Raw genomic sequence first — 23082 nt, forward strand, 5'->3', positions numbered from 1 at the left:
CAAATTTTTTGTTAAGCGAGTAGGCTTTTTGGCGCCCCCCCCCTATGCAGTGCCCGCGGTAGTGGTCCCCCCTGTGCAGTGCCCCTTGTGCCCCCATTTGTAAGCTTATACAGTGCCCCCAGTAGTCCCCCCTCTTGTAGTGCCCCTAGTAGTCCCCCCTTGTAGTAGTCCCCCCATTGTTGTGCCCCCAGTGGAGGTTTCCCCCCCATTTAGTGCCCCCAGTAGTAGTCCCCCCCAGTAGTAATCCTCCCTTCAAGTGCCCCCAGTAGTAGCCCCCCTTCAAGTGCCCCCAGTAGTAGTGCCCCCAATAGTAATCCCCCCTTCAAGTGCCCCCAGTAGTCCCCCCCTTCAAGTACCCCCAGTAGTAATCCCCCCTTCCTGTGCCCCCAGTAGTAATCCCCCCCCTTCAAGTGCCCCCAGTAGTAATCCCCCCTTCATGTGCCCCCAGTAGTAATCCCCCCCTTCATGTGCCCCCAGTAGTAATCCCCCCTTCAAGTACCCCCAGTAGTAATCCCCCCCTTCAAGTTCCCCCAGTAGTAATCCCCCCTTCAAGTACCCCCAGTAGTAATCCCCCCTTCCTGTGCCCCCAGTAGTAATCCCCCCCTTCCTGTGCCCCCAGTAGTAATCCCCCCTTCCTGTGCCCCCAGTAGTAATCCCCCCCCTTCAAGTGCCCCCAGTAGTAATCCCCCTTCAAGTTCCCCCAGTGTAATCCCCCCTTCAAGTACCCCCAGTAGTAATCCCCCCTTCAAGTACCCCCAGTAGTAATCCCCCCTTCAAGTACCCCCAGTAGTAATCCCCCCTTCAAGTTCCCCCAGTAGTAATCCCCCCTTCAAGTTCCCCCAGTAGTAATCCCCCCTTCAAGTGCCCCAGTAGTAATCCCCCTTCAAGTGCCCCAGTAGTAATCCTCCCTTCTAGTGCCCCCTGTAATCCCCCTTCAAGTACCCCCAGTAGTAATCCCCCCTTCAAGTGCCCCCAGTAGTAATCCCCCCTTCAAGTGCCCCCAGTAGTAATCCCCCCTTCAAGTACCCCCAGTAGTAATCCCCCCTTCAAGTGCCCCAGTAGTAATCCCCCATTCAAGTGCCCCAGTAGTAATCCCCCCTTCAAGTACCCCCAGTAGTAATCCCCCCTTCAAGTACCCCCAGTAGTAATCCCCCCTTCAAGTACCCCCAGTAGTAATCCCCCCTTCAAGTACCCCCAGTAGTAATCCCCCCTTCAAGTACCCCCAGTAGTAATCCCCCTTCAAGTGCCCCAGTAGTAATCCCCCCTTCAAGTACCCCCAGTAGTAATCCCCCCTTCAAGTACCCCCAGTAGTAATCCCCCCTTCAAGTACCCCCAGTAGTAATCCCCCCTTCAAGTACCCCCAGTAGTAATCCCACCTTCAAGTTCCCCCAGTAGTAATCCCCCCTTCAAGTTCCCCCAGTAGTAATCCCCCCTTCAAGTGCCCCAGTAGTAATCCTCCCTTCTAGTGCCCCCTGTAATCCCCCTTCAAGTACCCCCAGTAGTAATCCCCCCTTCAAGTGCCCCCAGTAGTAATCCCCCCTTCAAGTGCCCCCAGTAGTAATCCCCCCTTCAAGTACCCCCAGTAGTAATCCCCCCTTCAAGTGCCCCAGTAGTAATCCCCCTTCAAGTGCCCCAGTAGTAATCCTCCCTTCTAGTGCCCCCTGTAATCCCCCCTTCAAGTACCCCCAGTAGTAATCCCCCCTTCAAGTGCCCCCAGTAGTAATCCCCCCTTCAAGTGCCCCCAGTAGTAATCCCCCCTTCAAGTGCCCCAGTAGTAATCCCCCCTTCAAGTGCCCCCAGTAGTAATCCCCCCTTCCTGTGCCCCCAGTAGTAATCCCCCCCTTCAAGTGCCCCCAGTAGTAATCCCCCCTTCCTGTGCCCCCAGTAGTAATCCCCCCCTTCAAGTGCCCCCAGTAGTAATCCCCCCCTTCAAGTGCCCCCAGTAGTAATCCCCCTTCAAATGCCCCCAGTAGTAATCCCCCCTTCAAGTGCCCCAGTAGTAATCCCCCTTCAAGTGCCCCAGTAGTAATCCTCCCTTCTAGTGCCCCCTGTAATCCCCCTTCAAGTACCCCCAGTAGTAATCCCCCCTTCAAGTGCCCCCAGTAGTAATCCCCCCTTCAAGTGCCCCCAGTAGTAATCCCCCTTGCAGCCCCCCCCAGTAGAGACACACATTATAAAAAACAAAACAACAAAAAAACACTTACCTGAACCCCCCGCTCCTGCTCCCGCCGCCGATATCCGCTACTCCCGACCATTCTCCAGGGCCGCTTTGCATTATGGGAGAGACTTCGTCATGACGACGTCTCTCCCATTACCCACTGCGGGAGCCGGAAGATGGCTCCCGCAGTGGGAGCTACAACAGCCGATGAGAGTCTGACAGACTCTCATCAGCTGCTGAAACAAACACACAGTTGCCGGCTCCGGCGGCTGTGTGTTTGGCACTGTGTAGCGCTGACCGAACTCCGTCCGGTCAGCGCTACACGCGCGGTGCAGCTGTGTCACAGAGACACAGTCTGCACCGCGGTAATTCTGCATGGTCGCGGCCGCGGCGCCCTTCACTACGTGGCGCCTTACGCCGCCGCGTACCATGCGTAACCATAGAACCGGCCCTGTCTCTACCACAGCTACCCAGATGATGAGTTTAAATCATACTTGCCAACTCTCCCTCATTGTCAGGGAGACTCCCTGAAACAGTAGCAATCTCCCTGTCTCCCTGAAGAGCCTAGCAATCTCCCTGATTCTAACTAACTGCCATTATGAATATCTTATATATAAAAATAAACAGAGATATTTACAATCAAATTGGATCATTAATATAATTTTCCTGCATTGGTTATAAGGCAGAATGATCCCTATGGATACATGTATTTTCTGAAAAGTGATAGTGTGTTTTCATCAACAAATAGATCTTACTGACTGCTTTGGGGCTCATTTGCATTTGGATGCAAGTCAATTTTATGACACGCCTCTCAGATGTAGCAGTACATGCCCACTTTACTGCCATGCTCATAGGTGCTGCTTTCACAATCTCCCTGAAATGCATTTTCAAAACTAGACAAGTATGGTTTAAATGTGACCACTCCGCAATATAGTTGTCTTACTGACATGTTCAAACAAGTCTTTGCTACTGACCTGTTAGTTGAGAGCCCAGTCACCTGCTTACAATCAAACAGGAATGAACCGACTTCATCGATATGTACTGATTTAGACCATAGATTGAGAACAGACCACTTTCTGAAAGGTGTGCATGGGGCTGCAATAACATCTACTGTATGCATAACTAGCTCTGGGAAGTGGAATAGGTCTGATCGCCTTGCTTCATTTAGAATGCAGTAGTAAATGGCAGCACTGGTTAATATTTCACTTTTGCATAAGGGCAGTGTAGATCAGACGTTCCTCTACTCGACATGTGCAGGTCTTAGATTAGAGCAGAGGTTCCCAAACTTCGCCATTACAGTCCATATTTGAAGGATATCCTTGAACACAGATGGTTAAATGATATGATTGAGGTGCTAATTAATCGACCTGAACTCAAGTATGGATAGCCTTAAAACCTGGACTGTAATGGCATATTTTGTGAGAATCTGCATTAGAAGTTAAAGAATATCACATACATTTCAATATGTTTTGTTTTTCTAGATGGCCAAAAATATCTTGCGAGTATGATGCAACATTTTTATCTAGCTCCAAGTTATGTTAGAGTACTCCTAATTCTTAGTGTTTTGTTCCTAGAACAGGGCATGGTAAGGGGATCTATACAGGTAGCAGGGATAGGGTGAAGAGAAACAGACTGCAAATGGTTCTTGCTCTAGGTCTCATTATTGCAATGTCTGTAATGTAACAGTTTTTTTTTTTGCATGTTCCTCTTCACGCCTGCCTATGTCTTTAATATATCTACCACTCTCTTTCTGGCATGTGATGTTGTGGGAACGCATGTGTCACCCCTCACAGGCCTGCTGGTTATTGTCTTGCTCTTTCACTCAGGAATGTTGCCTGCTACTCATACCATGCGTATATTAATGTCCTTGTGTTCCTACCACCATGTTCAGTCTGCAGGAAAAGTATGGAGCTGCAGGAACTGGTCACCCGAGCATGTTCCTATCATTTTCAAAAACACATGACCACATAAAGTTGCTAAATCAGAGTTGTATAAATTGATATTCTGTTATGACATTGTCACACTCATCTATTGCACACATTAGCACTGCTAGAGAGAGAAGAAAACTGCACAAGCGCACACACACCTGCAGAAGTCCATAACCACAGACAAAACACAGTACTACAATCATAAAGTGCAGGTACACAGTTTATCTGTTGGTTCCTCCTAGTCCTGCTCATTTGTAATGTAAAGGTACTCCTTTCTTCCAGACATCCCCCGTAGGACTCCTCGCACCCCTCTCTCTGACCTACAAGGAGTAAATACCATACAAGAAAGAAGCCCACGGTAAGTGAATACAGACCTTGTACTTATTTGTGTCTATCCTTCTTTTTATTTCCTGCTTTATACAACCATGCCAAATATTGCATTTTTTACATTTTCAAAATAGTTTGTTAATATGGTGCTCTTGTGTTTTAGGGAACTGACCTGGGCTACACGGCGACAGAGTCGCTTGTCATCATCTAGCTCCTACCTAGAGGGAGGTGGAATCTTCATCAGCTCACCCAGCTCCAATCTGAATAGCAACAGTGACAACAAGCTGTTAGAGCGAGCCCATGGCATTCTTATGTAAGAGTGACCATTGTACATTGGTTGGGGAAGGGACACCTCACATCTGGGGACATTGATATGTGCTTTGGAATGACAGAATAATCTGGCTGATTGTATGGTAATATGTTATCAGGGAAAGAGAATGCACAGGTTCATGTAAACATGGTGGTGCACTTGAGACACAAGTGGTTATACTGAGTGGGAATTCTGTTGCAGTCTACAATGAATTATTGAGGAAAATAATAATTTAGTACAATGTCATCAAAAAAGTTTGGTATATGTATGTATGGTAGATTATGATATAAAAAAAAAATTCCTATTTCAGGCGAAACAAGAATACAAAATCCAAACCTGCCCTTCCCAAGGTGAGTCTTAGAGCTTTTTTTCCATTCATAATAATTTTCCCCTGAATTTTTTCATTTTCTGAAAGGCAACTGAATTTAACTTTATTTATGAATCCTCAGCATCTGTTGGATGTAAACTCCCTGAAACATCTCTCCAATCTCACCCTACACGATCGAATTACAAAGTCCCTATTACATCTGCACAAGAAGAAGAAGCCTCCGAGTATTAGTGCTCAGTTCCAGGTGTGACACATACTCATTAATGTTGGTCTCTTGTACATTTCTCCTGCCAAATTCTCTTTGCCATGCCATGGTATTCCAAAGTCTTACATTTCTTTTTCATGCTTTAGGCATCCTTAAACAAGCTGATGGAGACACTGGGGCAGGCAGAACCCTATTTTGTGAAATGCATCCGCTCCAATGCAGAAAAGGTAGCAGTCCCTCACCTAAATATGGCTGTAATTGTATACTCTTGTTTCTTGTATGTGATTGTAGAGCCACCATCTACTTGCTTGTGCTCTTGTTATTCCAGAACTGCTATTAAGTGTGTGTAATTGCAGAGCTGCTATCAGTGTGTGTGTGTTTGCAAATCTGCCATCTTCCTTGTGTATGATCGCAGATCGGCCATTAACTTGTGTGTTTGTGTGATTGCCGCGTTACCAACTATACGCATGTAGTTGAGAACTATTTGTTTGTTATTGCCATCTGGTTGTGTGTGTGCGTGTAGAACCGCCAATGTGTTTTTTTTTTATTAATACAAGTTTTTATGTAGTGCCTGTATGCTTAGCAGTGCTTTAAACTTGGGTACAAACACCAAAATAATACAAGGCTAAGTATTAAAAAGACCTATATGTAAGAGGAAGAAAATGGAAGTTTGATACATGGGTTAAGTGTAACATATTGGTCAAGCCAGTTTGCAATGGAAAATTATGCTAATTGAGGACTGGGGGCTATAAGCAATGTTGATTTGAGGGTCAGAGGATTCTTTAAGCATAGAAGGAGATTAGGTGTAAGTTTTAGCTGTGTAGAGGTGTGGTAATCGGGTAAAATTGCCTAAGGAGGTTTAGAAGTTAGTTCAGGAATTTGATAAGCTTATGTAAAGAGTTTTCAGGGAAGGCTTGGAGGCTAGGGTAACTTCTTGTTGTACAAGGGAGAGAATTCCACAGTAGTTGCAGCCCCAAAATATCTTGTAACAGGGAATGTGAGAATCACAAGATGTTATGGCGAACAGAGAGGTCAATTTGGGTGATATTTTGAGAGAAGGGAAGAGGTCTATGTTGCTAATATGTTGCTAATTACTTTGCATGTAGAAGTATTTCATATTGTAAAATACAGGTGTAGGGACTGAGAAAGGTGATCAGCAGTGCAAGAATACTTGGCGAAGAAACTTAGACTAGCTGCTGCAATCAAAATAGATCGTAGGAGTAAGGGTCTGGTTAAGAGAAGACCAGTAAGGAGGGAATTACATTAGTTTAAGCAGAAGATCATGATAGTATTAAAGTTTTTGCATGTCAATTTTTCTTTCATACAATCATTTTTATTGTATATAACATACAAGAACATAATCACAATAAACGACAAAGCATATCTGTTGACATAGGGGGTAAATAGAGTGTAATAAAAGGAAACACACATAACTAATAGCACAATCCAATAAAAATATTGCACAAAGACAGGGCGCATTACCATTGGGTATAATGGCTATATATCATGAAGCAGGAAGTAATCCTCAGCAAACCCCAATAGAGACCACACACATGGATGAGCTATGGCCTTATACTGGGCACACACTTAAGCAACCCAGTGGCCGACCGACTGTCCCCGTAGACCGAGCGGCTAATTTGGTAAGCATAAATACCTAGCAATTTGCTGCTCGATATTGCCACACATCCCAAGGGGGGGGGGGGCAGCATTTACATTTTCCCCGCCCAGTTGTGAGGTCAGCGTCAGCGGTTCCTGCAGCCAGTGTACGGATTGGTCAGTTGGCCACCTATTATGCGAAAGTCCCCACTGAATTCTTCAAAGAAGCTGAGACTAACGCATTGATATGCTGGTCCAAAGAGACTAGCACACACTCCACCTACAACTCTCTTGCATCTAAGGAGTATAGTACCTGTTGTTATGTCCCAGAGACCAAATTTTACAGCCTTGGACTGCTATTGGTGCTGTAGTACGAGGAAGTTTACCACCTTACAGCATGGAGAATGTGACTGATTTGCGTTTGGCCACACCTCTATTGCATCTTAATCTCTCAGCACATTTTACATCTTCCACACCTGCAGTGCAGTTACAGATGTATACTTTCTAAAGCTGGGTACCCACTTATCCAATCCTCAGGAGCTCAGACTCCAGATCAGATTGTTTATGCAGTCCTTCTGCAGACCTGCTCGCAGATTCTACATTCCACATCCAATCTATGCATACACACTTGTCCAATTTTTCAGCAGACGTCCGATCTATAAGGGGCACAGTACGATCTGTGCAGGCTAAAGAAAAGGTAAATTTTAAAGAAAAATATGCGTTGGCTTCCCCATCAAATTAGTAACCAGCCCTGGACCTCTGTACCTGATCCAGTATTGGAAAATAGGGGGAAAAAAACTGCACAGGGTTCCCCCAATTCTCCAATAACCAGCACCAGGCTGAACCAGCCAGGGGGATAAGCCATCACATTAACCAGCCCCAAACTGGTTAGCCTAGGGCTGGAATTCCTCAGAAAGTGGGGACCCCAAAAATATAATGGAATCCCCCCTCCCAAGCAACAAACAGGGCTATGCCCCCACCCCGGTGGCCGTGGGTGCAGGGTTCATGTTGTTAAAAATAGATTTAATATTGTTCTTTACAGACAGACTACAGGTCCCAGCAAGCTTTCCCCGGCATGCCGACATTTGTGGAACAACAAGTAACAGCATGCCCTGACATTACCTGTAGTCCATCTGTAAATAAAATAAATAATAAATACTGGACACCTTTTGTTTTAGTAATTTATTGACCTGCGCCTTCACCTGGAGGGCAGCGCCCTTTAAGCTCTTGTGCATGGCCACAGCCCCCCAAGACTTCCAGCATCTTTTGCCTTCAGGAGTTCTTGCCTGTTCCTTCCTGCTGTCTACCATTCACTGCTTTGCGCTGGCTAATATCAAACCACTCAAATGGGACATGCCAACATTGTGCCCGTAGGGCAGTGGTGGAAACTCACCATCGCTGCCCTATGCCCACTGCTGAACTCTGCAGTAATGGCTGAAAGGGACTTGATCCTCCAGGATCTAGGCCTGCCGCCATGCTCGCAGTCGCCGTCAAACCCCGCTGCATCGGCGGACGGTGCCGGGATCCCTCCAGATCCAACCCGGCCACCACTCCCGACTACAGCAGCTATTAAGCCGAGCAGTGCCACTGATGCTGGCATGTGCCCGGCTGACAACTGCTGCAGTTGGTCAGTTGGTGTGCAAAGTTGCCAACCGAGATTGGTCACCAGATACGGTCTCCGTAGCCTACACACTGCATCATTGATCGGCTGGTTGGCAATCGGGTTTAATGGTTTTTAAGCATGTTTAAAAACCATTTGACCCGACCAGCCGACCAGGATCAGGTGAATGGATCGGTCGGGGAAGGGTACACACTTCGCTCAAAAGGTGTGTCTTATTATATAAATAAAACAACTGGGAGCCACAAAACTACTTTGCTAGCTTACACTGATCAATTTGATGTGTGACATTTGTACATCTGTGTGTGACTGAGTCTGAGTCTGTGTAAGAATGGGTCTGATGCGAGCGGCTGTGGCTTTATCTCACACAGAGGTGCAGCCTAGCATCTCTGGTACACTGCGAGTGGCGTTTCCTCACACAGAGGTGCAGCAGCCTAGCATCTCTGGTACACTGCGAGTGGCTTTTCCTCGCACCGGGGTGCAGCCTAGCATCTCTCGTACACTGTGAGTGGCTTTTCCTCACACAGAGGTGCAGCCTAGCATTTCTGGTACACTGTGAGTGGCTTTTCCTCACACCGGGGTGCAGTCTAGCATCTCTGGTACACTGTGAGTGGCTTTTCCTCACACCGGGGTGCAGCCTAGCATCTCTGGTACACTGTGAGTGGCTTTTCCTCACACCGGGGTGCAGCCTAGCATCTCTGGTACACTGTGAGTGGCTTTTCCTAACACAGAGGTGCAGCCTAGCATCTCTGGTACACTGTGAGTGGCTTTTCCTCACACCGGGGTGCAGTCTAGCATCTCTGGTACACTGCGAGTGGCTTTTCCTCACACCAGGGTGCAGCCTAGCATCTCTGGTACACTGCGAGTGGCTTTTCCTCACACCGGGGTGCAGCCTAGCATCTCTGGTACACTGCGAGTGGCTTTTCTTCACACCGGGGTGCAGCCTAGCATCTCTGGTACACTGTGAGTGACTTTTCGTTGAGCCTGCATGCAACTAAGATACAAGATTTTGAAAAAATATGGTACGCTCATCGTCTTGGAGCATATCAGATGCATCGGGCATCTCGCACCATATGGAGTATGGACAGCCAGTAAGTAGGGACAGGTCTGTACTTGCTGCTTTGCTCCCAACTCAGAATCAGCCCCACAATGTGGTGTTTGACAGACTCTTTTGTAAAAAATATTTTGTGCAACTTAAACAGATGTAATGAAATTAATACATCCTTTATAACTGCTATATGGACTTATTTGCATGTGCTTCTTCCATTTCTTTGAATAGGTGCCTTTGCGTTTCAATGACTCATTGGTGCTCAGACAACTTCGTTACACTGGAATGCTGGAAACTGTCCGAATTCGCCAATCGGGCTACAGCTGCAAATATCCCTTCCAGGTTAGCCTGTGTTAAATTTTTATGTTGAAATGTTTAATGTGCACAAATACAGTTTGTGAGACAACAGTTCTATTAAAGGAGGGTACAGGCTGTCCTCTAACTTATTATCTATAGGCAGTACATTTAAATTGTAGGACCTCTGCTTCCCTTCCCCCATCCCTTCCCCTTCAACCGACGCAATTAACACAAAAAGTATCCTCTCTCTTCTCTCCTGGATTCCCTGTACACATGGCTTGGAATGTTCTTCAATTAATCATCTCCAAGTGGTATATAGAGGGCTGGTTATGACAAATAGTAGTTTAAATTGCTTCTCACTGAGCTAGATTTGGCTTAATGATGGACAGTGAGAAAACAGGTGCCTACAATGAAGAGTGTTTCCGTGGACTGACATGGGCAGCGTATTGTATAATTTCACAATGTACAGCTTATACACATACAAAGCATATTGTCAGTGTTTTGTTTCAGCTGGATAATCCTTTTCATTCTTCCTGACAGTTCAAGTAACATGTTTGATGGTCCTGAAATGATTGGGCCACAGTCGTCTGGTAATTATTATATATGCTACTGACCTTTCTTAATACCTTTCCTAGGACTTTGTTACTCAGTTTTCAGTATTGTTGCCAAGAAATGTTACCCCGACCCGGCAAAGTATTCAGGAATTCTTTTGGAAGATGGGTCACAGCCCTGATCAATATCAAGTGGGGAGAACCATGGTGAGGAACGAATTGGTGAATTTTATTGTGCGATTGTAATGGTCATTCTTTGTGAAGACTTTTCTAGTAGTGTACATGTAAGATTTTCCGAGCTTCGATTTCCTTGTTGCCATTTTACTGTATACTTTTGTTGTTCTTCTAATATGTCTCTCACGGCTCATAATGATTTTGTTACTTTTCCTCTGTTCCTCTTATTACTTCATTATTTTAATGGTTTTTTTTGCCTTGCTTCTTTTATTCTTAACATTATGCAATATGCTTGAATCGTGATTGCCTTTGCTTACTCTGGCAGGTCTTTGTGAAAGAGCAGGAACGGCAGTGCCTGCGGGATATGTTACACCAGATTGTCTTACAGCGCATCATTCTGTTACAGCGCTGGATAAGAGCAAGGCTCCAGCGCAAGAGATTTTTGCACTTTAAAGATGCAGCCATCACCATTCAGGTACCTATAGCTATTTTTTACTTTTAATTTCTCTTTTAATTGTTTGATCACTTATATCTGATGTCCTTATTCAGAGATACTGGAGACATTACAAGAGGAAGTGGAATGACGAAGAACCTTCCGACAAAGCAGACACACATTTTCAGGCAGCATATATCATTCAAACGTGGTGGAGAGGTTACAAGGCAAGGCAGCTCTACCTGCAGATGAAGGTCTCAGCCATCATATTGCAGAGATTCTGGCGCAGACATTGGCTGCATAGGAATAAAGCAGCAATATGCATCCAAGCTACCTGGAGGAGCTATGTTCAAAGGAGACAATATCAGTGTCAGAGAAAACACATTATAACTTTACAAGCAGCATGCAGAGGTTGTTTAGCCAGGCATAGGTAAGTCATTGCTATTATAAGTTGTGCAGCAAAGACTAAAAATGTTTTGTGAAATAATGAATATATTTTATTTTGTATTTTTCAGGTTACGTTCATCAAAACAAGAAAACTATTCCCTGCAAGATTTCACCCTAGGTGATCACAACAGTATAGACTCCAGGTCTTTACCCCAATCTCCAGACACTGATATTAGTCATTGGGAAGACCCTTGTGAACACATCCACCCATATCCCCCAAGTCCAACACCGTTACTCTCCGGAAAAGGTATATCAGGTGAGGTTCATATTCGAGAGAGGCCAAAATCATTGGAGAACTCCAACCAAAGGAAGGTTGTCCGAGCCAAAAGAGAAAGCCGTCGCATGAGAGAACTAGAGCAAGCACAGTTCAGTCTTGAATTGCTGAAAGTGCGTAGTGGAGGTGTGTCTCCTTCAGATGAGAGGCGCTGGTCTGCAGAAATAATTTTAGATAAACTACCAGACACCCCTGAAAGTGAAGGATCCCTAGGCAGCATGGAACTTTTCAGCTATGAGGAAAATCCACCACAATCTGAAGATCCTACAGCAGATCTGATACATCACAATCAACATTCTAGGTCTCCCACCCATAGACTTTCAAGAAATTGCAGTGAAGTATCCCAGGAATCCTTCACATATGAGCTACCTGAAACTTTGATATCGGAACCAATGAGTTCCCAGTCATGTGGACCTTTCAGTTCCCCCACCAAAGGATCATCAAACGCGTGTATGGATGAAGCCCTAAACACTACCAGTGCCGAACCCACAAGCCACTCCTGCAGTGACCATCCAAGTTCTACCATTCATAGCCAAATAAGCTCTATTTCTCCACCTTTAATATCACACTCGAATGGCCCACAAGAATCTCCTAAGAATGGATTACTTTACTCTCAATCCAATGGCATTTCATGTGCCCCTATTGATGAAAACTCATTGCCTGTTAATCAAGGAAATGTTTCATTTAATGGACCCCTTGGATCTAATTTTCCACCTACTTCACCATGTCCTCCAGGCCAAGAGTCATCTGTTTCCCATTCTCAATCTTTCCCTGTACCACATGGAGCCTCTTCTGAGATTCTGAAAAGCCCCACTTCCCACCATCCTCCATCTCCTCCTTCCAGTGCTGTTAATATTGCCTATGGATCATCATCCTGCTGGAGGCAGAAGTGTCCTGGGCTTGAACTATCAGAGAGTGCACCTGCCAAGACTTCCGTCCCTCTCTCTAACAAAACACATACTCGTGAGTCCCACCTTTCTTGCAGCCTCCCTACCTTTTATGTTCCAAACCAGGAATATTGTAGAGGACAAGAGCACAGTGATATTGGGGCCATGCCTTCTGAATCCGCCTTACAGCGACTTCAGAAACTTAATAAGGAGAAGGAGGAGCTACAGAAACAACTTCAGCAAGAAAAAGAAAGACTTATGATGGAGCAGATCCGTAGAGAAAAACAAGAGCTAGAGAGACTACGTAGATTGCAGGAACAACAAGGACATGGCAGAGATCCAGACAGCTCCCTGCATTTGCCTAAGATAGACAACAAAAAGCAGTCTGATAGGCCAAAGTCTCTTCTATTACAGAGCCCACATCGGAATAGCCCTCCTAAGACAGAGATCAAGGGACTGACCATTAAAGGAAAGACTAGTCCAGTTCCTCACAATGACCGTCCAGTTAGCATGTTCCTGGATCAAAGGGAGTTACGTGAAGCTCCTAAAGGGAATGTAACAGGAGACATTGGTGATTCAGGGAGACGGCCCTGGTTGCACAGCACTGTGAATTCCAGCATCTTTTTTACTCCCAAAGGGAATATTAGTAGTGACTCAGAGTAAGTGCCATTTCAACCTAGCTACAGTATTATTTGAAAAAAAGATATATTTTGGCTATTTAACATTTATAGAGTACAGTACATCTTTTAATTTTATTTATTGTTATGATAAATAGAAGGGACACAGTCATCAAAACTGTGTATAATTTAGATATAAACATGGAAAACAGTTTTGATCTATTTTGTGTTGGTACATTTTTGCTTAAAAGTTGAATGTTTTAATGTAAGCTGCAGGTGTCATTGTAGTTTTCCTCCCTCCTTCTCCATTGCCTGAGACTGAGGGAGGTACCTGATAGAGGTGTGTAATAGCCTAGGTGGCCTGATTCTGAGATTTTAGGAGAACTTACTGCTGTGCAAGGAGGGGAAGGAGCATTTGTACTTCAAGTGAGTCCACATCAATAATGATGAGTGAAGACCGCTAACCTGATGTTTCATTCTTGTAACTGTCCCAAAAGTACAGTGGCCAATTTTAAATCAGAATTAAAATTCTGCTTCATGTGTACTTTTTTAAATGGATTATTAATAAATGAAAACCAATTCATCTCAACTCATTGACATAAAGTTATGTTTGGAAACTTCACATTTGGTGGTGCCACTCTGCATATTATTGTTATTAAATGGCATAATCTAGATAAGGGGATCACACACACACAGTCGCTGGGTACAACAATGGGGCCAGGAGCTGTTTTATCTGAACCCTAGCGTCATGCTAGCCAGACGCAGGTGTGTCGTAGTTGCACTGGCACCAGCGACTATGTTCAGACTGATATTGCAGGTATTCTGCGCCATCAGATATTGCACCATAGAGCTGGTGCAATGTCCGATAGTGCTACCAATGGTGTGTCTTTGTAGGCACAGCGGTGGATTAGCTCCGCAGCTGGTGGGCGTCTCAGTAGGAAGCTATCGACTGTGACATTAGCATAAAGAGGCAGTCATGCTGCGTAAAAAGGATGCACCCACCTCTGGATCGGGCCCTATATCTCTCCGACTACTCCATGGGGTTTGTGTTACATGTGTGTGTGTGGTTTAACCTGGTTTTCCCTAGTTACTGGATATACACTAAAGTTTGTATACAGTATGTCCTGAACACAAGACAAATCCTATTTGCTTGGGTAAAATGAGGAATTAAACCAGAAAAAGTGATTCTAGAACAAAACTGAATAGTCTGGTCTTAGAACTGCAAACCTTCTCCGGGCTTGAAGGAGTTCTTTGCCTACAGTGGTGCTGACATCATTGGTTTAACATTTTATGACTTGGTGTCACATGACTTTTTGTGTCCATCAAGCTAGCTATTTATTACACAAATCTTTAAAAGTATTTTTAGACTGTACCCTCCCTCTTCTGTCCCTTCCGACTGCCAGAGGCAGTCTATGCAAATTTGAAGCTTGCATGTTTTACAGTCACAGTGTAAAAAAAACCTCAAACAATTGTCACATACAATACAATACAAATCTCGGCATTCAATAGTAGATATGATGGATCTGATCCTTTAGCTTGGCAGAACTAAAGCTGGGGTTGTTTATTTCCCTATCAAATTCCCTATGCATAATCACAATTAAGCATTTCTGTGGAGTACAAAATACAGCGGGAATTTATCATGCAGCAATTTCATAAATTTCCTGCCTTGTCACCACAAGTATGTGCGATCTGATGCTTCTTTTTATTTTATTAATACTTTTGCACCAATATTTTATTTATATATATAATACAGACTGGCGGCACTCTGTCAGAAGGATCATACAGCAGGATAATGCTTCAACATTTCGATGTTAATTCCATCGTCTTCGGGTATCCTACAGAGTGCCCCCGGTCTGTATTGTATGTTGTAGCCCCGCTTCTACGACACCTGGACAGTATATTTATTATATGGGAGTGCCACCTATAATATAATATAATTACCATGCCACCAGCATATTCACCAATAGAAGGGCGGGCCATGCTGCAGCATGCCACAAGCGTCCATGTGTCAAGGGCTATATTCCCTTCTACTGACTAAAAATGCTAAAATGGTGGATGGTATGGTAGTGTAGCGGGTATACTAATCTTTATGTCATCTTATTTTGATCAAACATATGGGTTAGGAGAAAAACAACATAAACCAGTAGAAGCATAGCTGCACCTTCATTAGCGCTCCACAACACACACATGAGTTAAGTAAGTAGGCCCATCTTATTTATGGAGGGGCAGCCATCTGGAAGCAATCGTTACTGATTAATGTTGAGTTACTTATTTTAATTCTTTGTGTCATTGGTATTTTCCTCAAACCCACTCAAATTCTCTCCAATATGTAGCAAAGTTATGTGCTTAAATGCTGATGTTTTTTTTTAATGAACTTTGCGATGTAATTTGTTACATAAAGTTTAGTGGTTCTTATTATATGCTGTATTATGAACAGTGTAGTGTTCGCTCAGTTTGTTTATTATATTGTTGTATCTGTATCAGCCACACAACCTAAGAGGTCAGCGACAAAATCCGTTTCTGTTTGGTATATGCAAGGGGCAAGTTTGTGGGCCTGCTAATGATTTAGACATTAATCACAAACATCATTTACATCACAGCATGGTGACTACATATTCATGGTAGTCTTTGAGAATAGCTCCTGACAGTAAATACTATGTAACTCACACACTGGGATGTAAATGTGCAGCCGTGCAGTGATATAGCATGCACTCTAAACATTTCATTTTATTATTATGCCTTCATTAATGTTCTGTATTTATAACCCTTCTTTTTTTCATTCCGGTTATTGATTTCATTATAGTAATTCCTCCATTCAACCACACCGATCTGCACGTAGTGATTCCACAAAGAGATTGGATGCAACAGAGCCGTCCGGAATAAGTGAGGTGAGTGCTGGCTTTTTCTGACACGGAGAGGAACGATAAATTGGATATTCTAATGGTCTGCAGACAGCCCAGCAATACATAGGCTAGTTGTCATATGCTCGCCCTGCTACCATCCATACTATTTTCATGTTTATTCTACCTGTTATTTTCCTCATTCTTTTAATGTAGCCCTTACGTTCTTATTTTAACATTCCATGCGTTTTAAGAAAAAAAACTTTATAAAATCTATATATCCCATTATGTCTACTGACATGTCCATTTATTGATTTTTTATTTTTTTTTGTGTGGATTGATTTATCTTTTTCCATCATGTGCTTGTGATTTTATTTTGTGTTCCCCATGTCCGTTGTCATTCTGTCCGTCAGGCCCCGCACAGACGAAAAGCTCGCATGGCACGAACGCGGTCAGATTTCATGACTAGAGGAGCTCTTGGGGGGGGAGACTCTGAGGAAGATTCAGATGAACAGGGCGAGCAGCTTCCCCCCTCTGATGCAGCTGAGGAAGCAGGCAGTCTGAGCCAGGCTTGTCACAGCGACTCTGAAATGGTAAAGTCCACAAACATCTACAATTAATAAGGTGTAGTCAAAACCTGTGGACCTCAAATAAACTTCAGCTCCCTTTACAATACGCAGGCTTTAAATGTATGCTTCCTATCAGTTGCTATTACAGTAACTACAGTGCCTGTACCTCTCATTGTCTACTAACACACAATCATATTGTATGTAACTTTCACCACTTCCTGGTACACAGATATCACTACAGGTACCTCATGCCTCCTTCTGTTACAGGCTTCATTGCATAGATCTCTCACCTGGTGTACATATATTAACGCTTTAACTCCACCTTGTAGAATACATGTTACCACATCCTCATACACAAACATAAGTGCATGTAAGCCTGCCTTTTTACAAATAGACCTTAATATGTAAGCCATTTGCTCCAGACATCGTCTATAGGTCTGGGATTTGCTATAGCATTCACATCTTTTGATTAAGGTTCGTCCGTAAAACTGATTGTTTGTTACTACACATGGGAGGATATTTATGAACACTAGTACTAAGCACTGAGATGCTGTTGGCCAATGCAACCGATCAGTGTTTCCTTACATTTTCTACATGGCAGTAAAATAAAACACCTTTTTCCTTTTGAACCAGTGTCTCCCCACAGTCATATTGAAAGTGATATGAGATTATTTGAGACACTGATGCAGTTGGTGTAGTGTTTCTTGTGCGCCTTTGCACTATGCTTACCTAGAACATTGTGTGCAAACACTTATAAACCTTGCAGAGTTGTGTCATTCTGCCACCTACACACGGCTGGAAGGGGGCTTTCTAACGTAGGTTATATTCAGTACGATTGTTTTCAAGACCGGTGAAAAAAGTGCATATATGCCAAAAAAAGGTGTATTATATGCTGGTGGTCAGAGGCAGGTTCAAATAGCGTATGATGATGGTTGCTGGCAGTAGCGAACCTGGCGCATTGCATTGTGTGTAATCATCCGATACCTGTGAGGTGTATCTGATGATTACACACAAAGCAATAGGAGGAGAACAAGTTTTTTATTACAAGGGCAGTCTGAAGCCTCCTGGAATATGCAAAGTCTTCTGGATGTGCTGATATCCTGATATTTTTACTATTGAAAGACGCAATACTCCCCGGCTTCTGGTGAGCAGAACAAGGATTGTCATTATAGAGGACATTTTATAAAAGGGTTGTGGTTTGTGTTATGACTTGAAAGCACATTCACCTTTATCAGTTTGCATTTCATTTGGAGTTTAGGCGGCTAAACTTTAGATAAATGAGTTCTTCTTCAGGGTCTCTAAGGCTCCACAGGGAGACCTTGGAGTGTAGGTGGTGGTTGAGGACCGGGCACCATGCAGTTAAAGCTTTCAGCTCCCAGGATGCATCGGTCCGTCCCCTTATACCCTGCCCCCGAGCCGGAGGCACCTCAGATTTGTCGGTGCCGGGCCGGAGTCGGGTCACCATTCTGCAGTGGTCTGCTTAGGCAGCCCAAATAGCTTTATTTTTATGAGTTTATTTATTTTTAGTAGTTTATCTGCTGAGCGGGTAGCAGCAGACTGTCCGTCACCCCTCCAGGCACCGCAATGCCAGCTGCGGCTGCAGATTTTGTCGGGCTTCCCGGGGACCTTGCTTGCCGGACCCATGGGCCGACCCAGACTGCATCCCGGACACACAGGGACAGGTAAGGCGGATCACCACTCGCGGTAACCTGCGGATTGGCAGTCTTACCTCCGGTCTCGGGACAGACCGGGGGTGCTGAGAGTGAACACAGGCTTTGTTCACAGTGCTCCACTAGACCACCAGGGTACATATGGAGCGGGAATCTAACATCCCGGTGGTTAATAATAAGCATGGGGAGGTCAGCTTTCCCCATTAAAGCAGCCCGACAGCTCAGGGCATCATTCCTCCGAGGTCTCGCTTCCCTGAACTGCTCTCCTCTGGCCACGTCCCCTCAGAGGGCTCCGGCGGCCATTTTCTCCAGGCTCAGCCACAGCTCCCTCAGAGAAACGCCTGGTCCGGTCCCCCTACATACCTCACTCTGGCGTCAAGTTATGTAGTGCTATAGCCTACCAGATGTTGAGTCTCTGACCACAGAATCTGTGTAGTTGATTGTAGTGCCATTCTGCAGTTATATTGTATTTCTGCATTGTATGTGACTTATGCTAGCGCTGCCTGTATGTATATTTCTCTATACTGTCAGCATATATCTTTCCCTTTTTTGTTTTCCTTACTTTGCCCTAACATACAGATGTATTCAGGGTTTTCCTGTGCCTCACATCTCTTCACTATGTCATATATGTGCTGTGCGCTCCTGCAGCTTGCCCAAGCATAAGTCAGGATCAGTATATTGCATTCATACTTGTATTTTGCATACCTAATGGCCGCATAATACCAGTGCCATATTGTGTGCTATACTACTGTGCAGCTATGTCTAGCAAGGGCAAGAGTAGCAAGCACACATCTGCACCCATACTGCTATCATGCAAATTATGTTCTACAGGCTTAAGTGAGGAGGATTTGATACAAGATGGGTTATGTGCTAAGTGTTATACCCCAACAGGCCCATCAGACCCCCCAGCTCCTGCATCCCCTGGGCTCCCTTTTCTCAGGTGCTGGCTACTATTGCGGTGTGGTCCCGGCTGTAATTCTCCCTATGGAGTTGCTACAACAGGCTGTAATTCCCACTCTGGGGTTGCCACAACAAGTTCAGACTATACAGGTACCTCCTGTACCCCCTCCATGGGTAGATCTACTCTCTAGCTCAGTACAGAGTCTGGTGGCTACCTCTACAGCCTTTCAAACTATGTTGCAAGGTGAGAAACCCCTAATCAGTAAAACTTCTAAGCGTCCTGTGTTATCCTCATAGTCCACGCAGCTCTCAGATTCTGAGGTGTCATCTGAGGAGGCAGAAGATGCTAATCTCTCTAACACTGACTCCCCTCCGGCGGAGGAAGAGAGTCAGTCAAAAATTAATATTCCTGCTTTGGTGCGAGCTGTTCGAACCATCTTATTAATATAAGATGAAGAATCAACCCCTAAATCAAAGCACCCACTGTTTAAACGATAGACAGTGGCTTCAGCAGAATTCCCTATCCGGATCAACTAGCTGAACACATGACAGCAGCCTAGCAAATGCCTGGTAAGAGGTTTCAGCCCTAAAACGGTCTGACTTCGTTATCCAATACATGCGGCTCATTGTTCAAAATGGAAGAACTCCCCCTGCGGTGGATTCCCATGTTACGCGATTAATTAAGAGCGCTACATTGCCTATCCCTACAGTATCCTCTCTGAAGGACCCTACGGATAGAAAGGTTGAATCTTGCCTTTAATCGATATACTCTCTTTCAGGGGCCAGTCTTCTAACTTCTAGAGTCTCAGCCACGGCGGTGTCTGCCTGCCGTACCCTGTGGCTACGCTCATGGAAGGCCGATGCAGATTCTAAAATGGGCTTACAGGTATTGCCTTACAACGTGGAGATCTTGTTTGGCCCAGGCTTTGACAAAATTGTAACCACATTGGCGGCATCAAAAACTGCATTTCTGCCTTCAGCGACTACTACTACAAAGCCTCAGTCTACATCTTTTAGATCCTTTCGTCCTCAAGGAAAGCCTAAAGGTCCATCCTTTCCTAGACAGTCGGCTTCCACTAGGGCCGCCAAGCCCAGGACCAAGCAGGCCTGCACCACCAGACACCCTGCTTCAAAATCCGAGGACAAGCCCTCAGCCTGACGGGACGGGCCTCCTTCTGGGGGACCCCAGAGTAGGAGGCCAAATTTTTAGTTTGCACAGTGCTGGTGTCAAACCACCATGGACGTTTGGGTAAAAGAAGTGGTCTCTCATGGGTACGTCCTCTCATTTCTAAGACTGCCACCCCACCAATTTTTCTACACAGGCCCTCTTTCAGACCCAAGCAAGCCCCTGCAAATCCAGAAAGTCATACAGTCCTTGCTGCAAGCAGGGGTAATTGTGCCAGTCCTGTTGTCTCAGCGAGGGACCGGTTATTATTCTACTCTTTCTACTTCAGGGTCCATAGGGTATCCACAGGATACCTTGGGGTATAGGTGTGACGTCAGTCGCAGGGCACCAAAGAGTTAAGCTTTCAGCCTCCCAGGATGCACTAGGTCCCCCTCCTATACCCCGCCCCCAGGCCAAGGCACCTCAGTTTAGTTTGGTGCCCGGCCGGAGTCGGGTGCACCTGTTGGAGTGGGGGCTAGAAGAGCCCCTGAAGCTTTTTCTTCATGCAGCTGTGGCTGCACATCTGGATGAACAGCATGGACAGTCAGTCCTGAAGTCCATGCTGTCTTCCCTACACCCCGCCGGTACCAGAACGCCGGTACTGATCCGGGGATGCTGGTGGGCGTCTGGGGTCACAGCTAGCGGTGACCCCAGATGCTCCGGACCATGGCCGGATTCAAGGGGGACAGAGGTAAGCAGCGGGGTCCCGCGGTGGGTCCCCGCTGATCACATGGTCCTAAGTCCCCAGGCAGGGGGCTCCCTGGGGACTGGCTGCAGCGTGGAGCCAGGTGACCAACCTGCGCTTCCACTACCCCCTGGGACAGCGGACCGCAGCAGAGGCGGTAGCGCTGCGGCGTCCCAGGGGTTAAATGCATGCCAGGGGAGCGCGCCTTCCCTGTCTCACAGCCGGCGCCTCCCCCGCTGCACACAGCCCTCTCTGCACTGTGCTGACTGGTCCTGTGTCAGCGCTCCTCCCCCAGGCCAGCCTCCTCTCTGCTCCTCGGCGGCCATCTTCTCTGCAACGCATGGTGAACGCTGCTGGAAGTCTGGAAGGAAGCATCGTGGTCTGGGTCCCCCCGCATACCTCTCCTCCGCTGTGGCTCAGGTCTGTGTATGCAGCGCTGTGTCCTACCAGGCCCTGTGTCTGTGTAGTTGAGTGATCAGCGCTGTTAGTGCAGGAATTGTTATTTCTCTGCATTGTATGTGACTGTGCTAGCGCTGCCTGTAACTATTCTTCACTAAACTGTCAGCTTTATTACTGTCCCTGTTCTTTCTGCTAAAGCCCTTGCGGTGCGGTGCTGCAGGGTGGTCTCTCGCCTATTTAATACTTAATTGGTGAGAGAGGTCACATACGTGGTGCCATCATGTCTGAAAGTGATTTTCCCCTCCGGCTACAGTGTACCACGTGCAAAGTACCGTTAGCGGAGGGGGAGGGTAGCGCGGAGGGCCTTTGCCGGCAGTGTTGTCCATGGCGCGGCCTATTACGGTTACAGCACCGGTACAGGAGCCGCCCTGGGCTTGTTTCGCTCAGGCGTTAACAGCTTTAGTGGGCCAGTTAGCTCCGCAGCCCGCGTTTACTCCGATGGGTTTGTCCCAGCAGTCTGTGGTGTCGTCACCCATGCAGGGGTTCCCACGACAATTGGTGGTACCCCACAGTCTCCCTATTTCCCCGCTCCCGGGTTCTCAGGAGCCAGCGTGGGTTAACTCCCTGACGAGTTCTTTACAGCACTTGTCGGATGTATTGCAAGGGGAGTCTGTGATGCGGCCTCATAAAAGGCCGGTGGCGTCTCTGTCCGCTCCTTATGAGGATGACGAAGGGACGTCTGATGATGGGGAGATTCTGGATCCTTACGATCAGGAACCTTTCCATACTAAGGACGCTGATGCTAAGTCCAAAGTATATATTCCTGGACTTATTCGGGCGGTCCGCACAGCCTTGGTGATTGAGGACGAAGTTCCCCCAGCGGCTAAATCTAAGTATGCCTTTTTCAAAGATGTGAAGGGCGATGCCACAGTCTTTCCTCTTTCGGGTCAGTTGGTGGACCATTTAGAGGAGGCGTGGAAACAACCTGGCAAAAGATACCAGACGCAGAGACGCCTGGCGGTGGCTTATCCGTTCGCGGATAATTATTTGCTAAGTGTGAATCCCCTCCACAGGTGGATTCTCACGTGACCCGTCTTGTCCGTAGTGCCACATTGCCGATGCCATCCATGTCCTCCCTTAAGGATGCTACGGACCGCAAGGTAGAAATCTGCCTGAAGTCCGCTTATTCCCTTGCAGGGGGGGCAGCACGGCCGGCTATGGCCATTTGCTGGGTTGCCAGAGCGATGGAGCGCTGGGCGGATTCATTAGAGGCTTCTTTTGAATCCGACTGTCCGGCCGAACAAGCGGAGTTGATTGGCAATCTCCGTGATTCGGCCACCTACATCAACGAGGCGGCTCTAGACATTAGTACTCTGGTGTCTAGAATTTCTTCAGCAGCGGTAGCTGCTCGTCGCACCTTGTGGCTGCGATCCTGGAAGGCGGACGCAGATCCAAGAAAGGTCTGGAAGCGTTGCCGTTTACCGGAGAAGTTCTCTTCGGTCCGGATCTGGATAAGATTGTGGCCACGCTGGCGGCAGCCAAATCTGCTTGTCTCCCGTCGGCCGCTGCTCCTTCTGGTTCTGGACCATCGTCCTTTCGGTCATCTAGGGCCCAGGGCAGGCCCAAACCACAGTCGTTTCCTCGACAGGCTGGCCC

General features: G+C 46.2%; 1 protein-coding gene across 1 annotated transcript in view; it reads left to right on the forward strand.

The window, feature by feature from the left end:
* Positions 1 to 23082, forward strand: part of MYO9A (myosin IXA) — a 129797-nt gene that overhangs the window by 75419 nt on the left and 31296 nt on the right. Inside the window, exons 16-27 of the mRNA XM_088446395.1 lie at positions 4369 to 4444; positions 4577 to 4726; positions 5034 to 5073; positions 5173 to 5295; positions 5403 to 5483; positions 9750 to 9860; positions 10451 to 10573; positions 10866 to 11015; positions 11090 to 11403; positions 11489 to 13240; positions 16002 to 16086; positions 16452 to 16631. Coding sequence (XP_088302521.1) covers positions 4369 to 4444; positions 4577 to 4726; positions 5034 to 5073; positions 5173 to 5295; positions 5403 to 5483; positions 9750 to 9860; positions 10451 to 10573; positions 10866 to 11015; positions 11090 to 11403; positions 11489 to 13240; positions 16002 to 16086; positions 16452 to 16631 — 3185 coding nt within the window. The remainder of the gene's footprint in view (positions 1 to 4368; positions 4445 to 4576; positions 4727 to 5033; positions 5074 to 5172; positions 5296 to 5402; positions 5484 to 9749; positions 9861 to 10450; positions 10574 to 10865; positions 11016 to 11089; positions 11404 to 11488; positions 13241 to 16001; positions 16087 to 16451; positions 16632 to 23082) is intronic.

This window comes from Taudactylus pleione, unplaced genomic scaffold (genome assembly GCF_031769625.1).
Source record: "Taudactylus pleione unplaced genomic scaffold, aTauple2 ptg000019l, whole genome shotgun sequence".
NCBI lineage: Eukaryota > Metazoa > Chordata > Amphibia > Anura > Myobatrachidae > Taudactylus > Taudactylus pleione.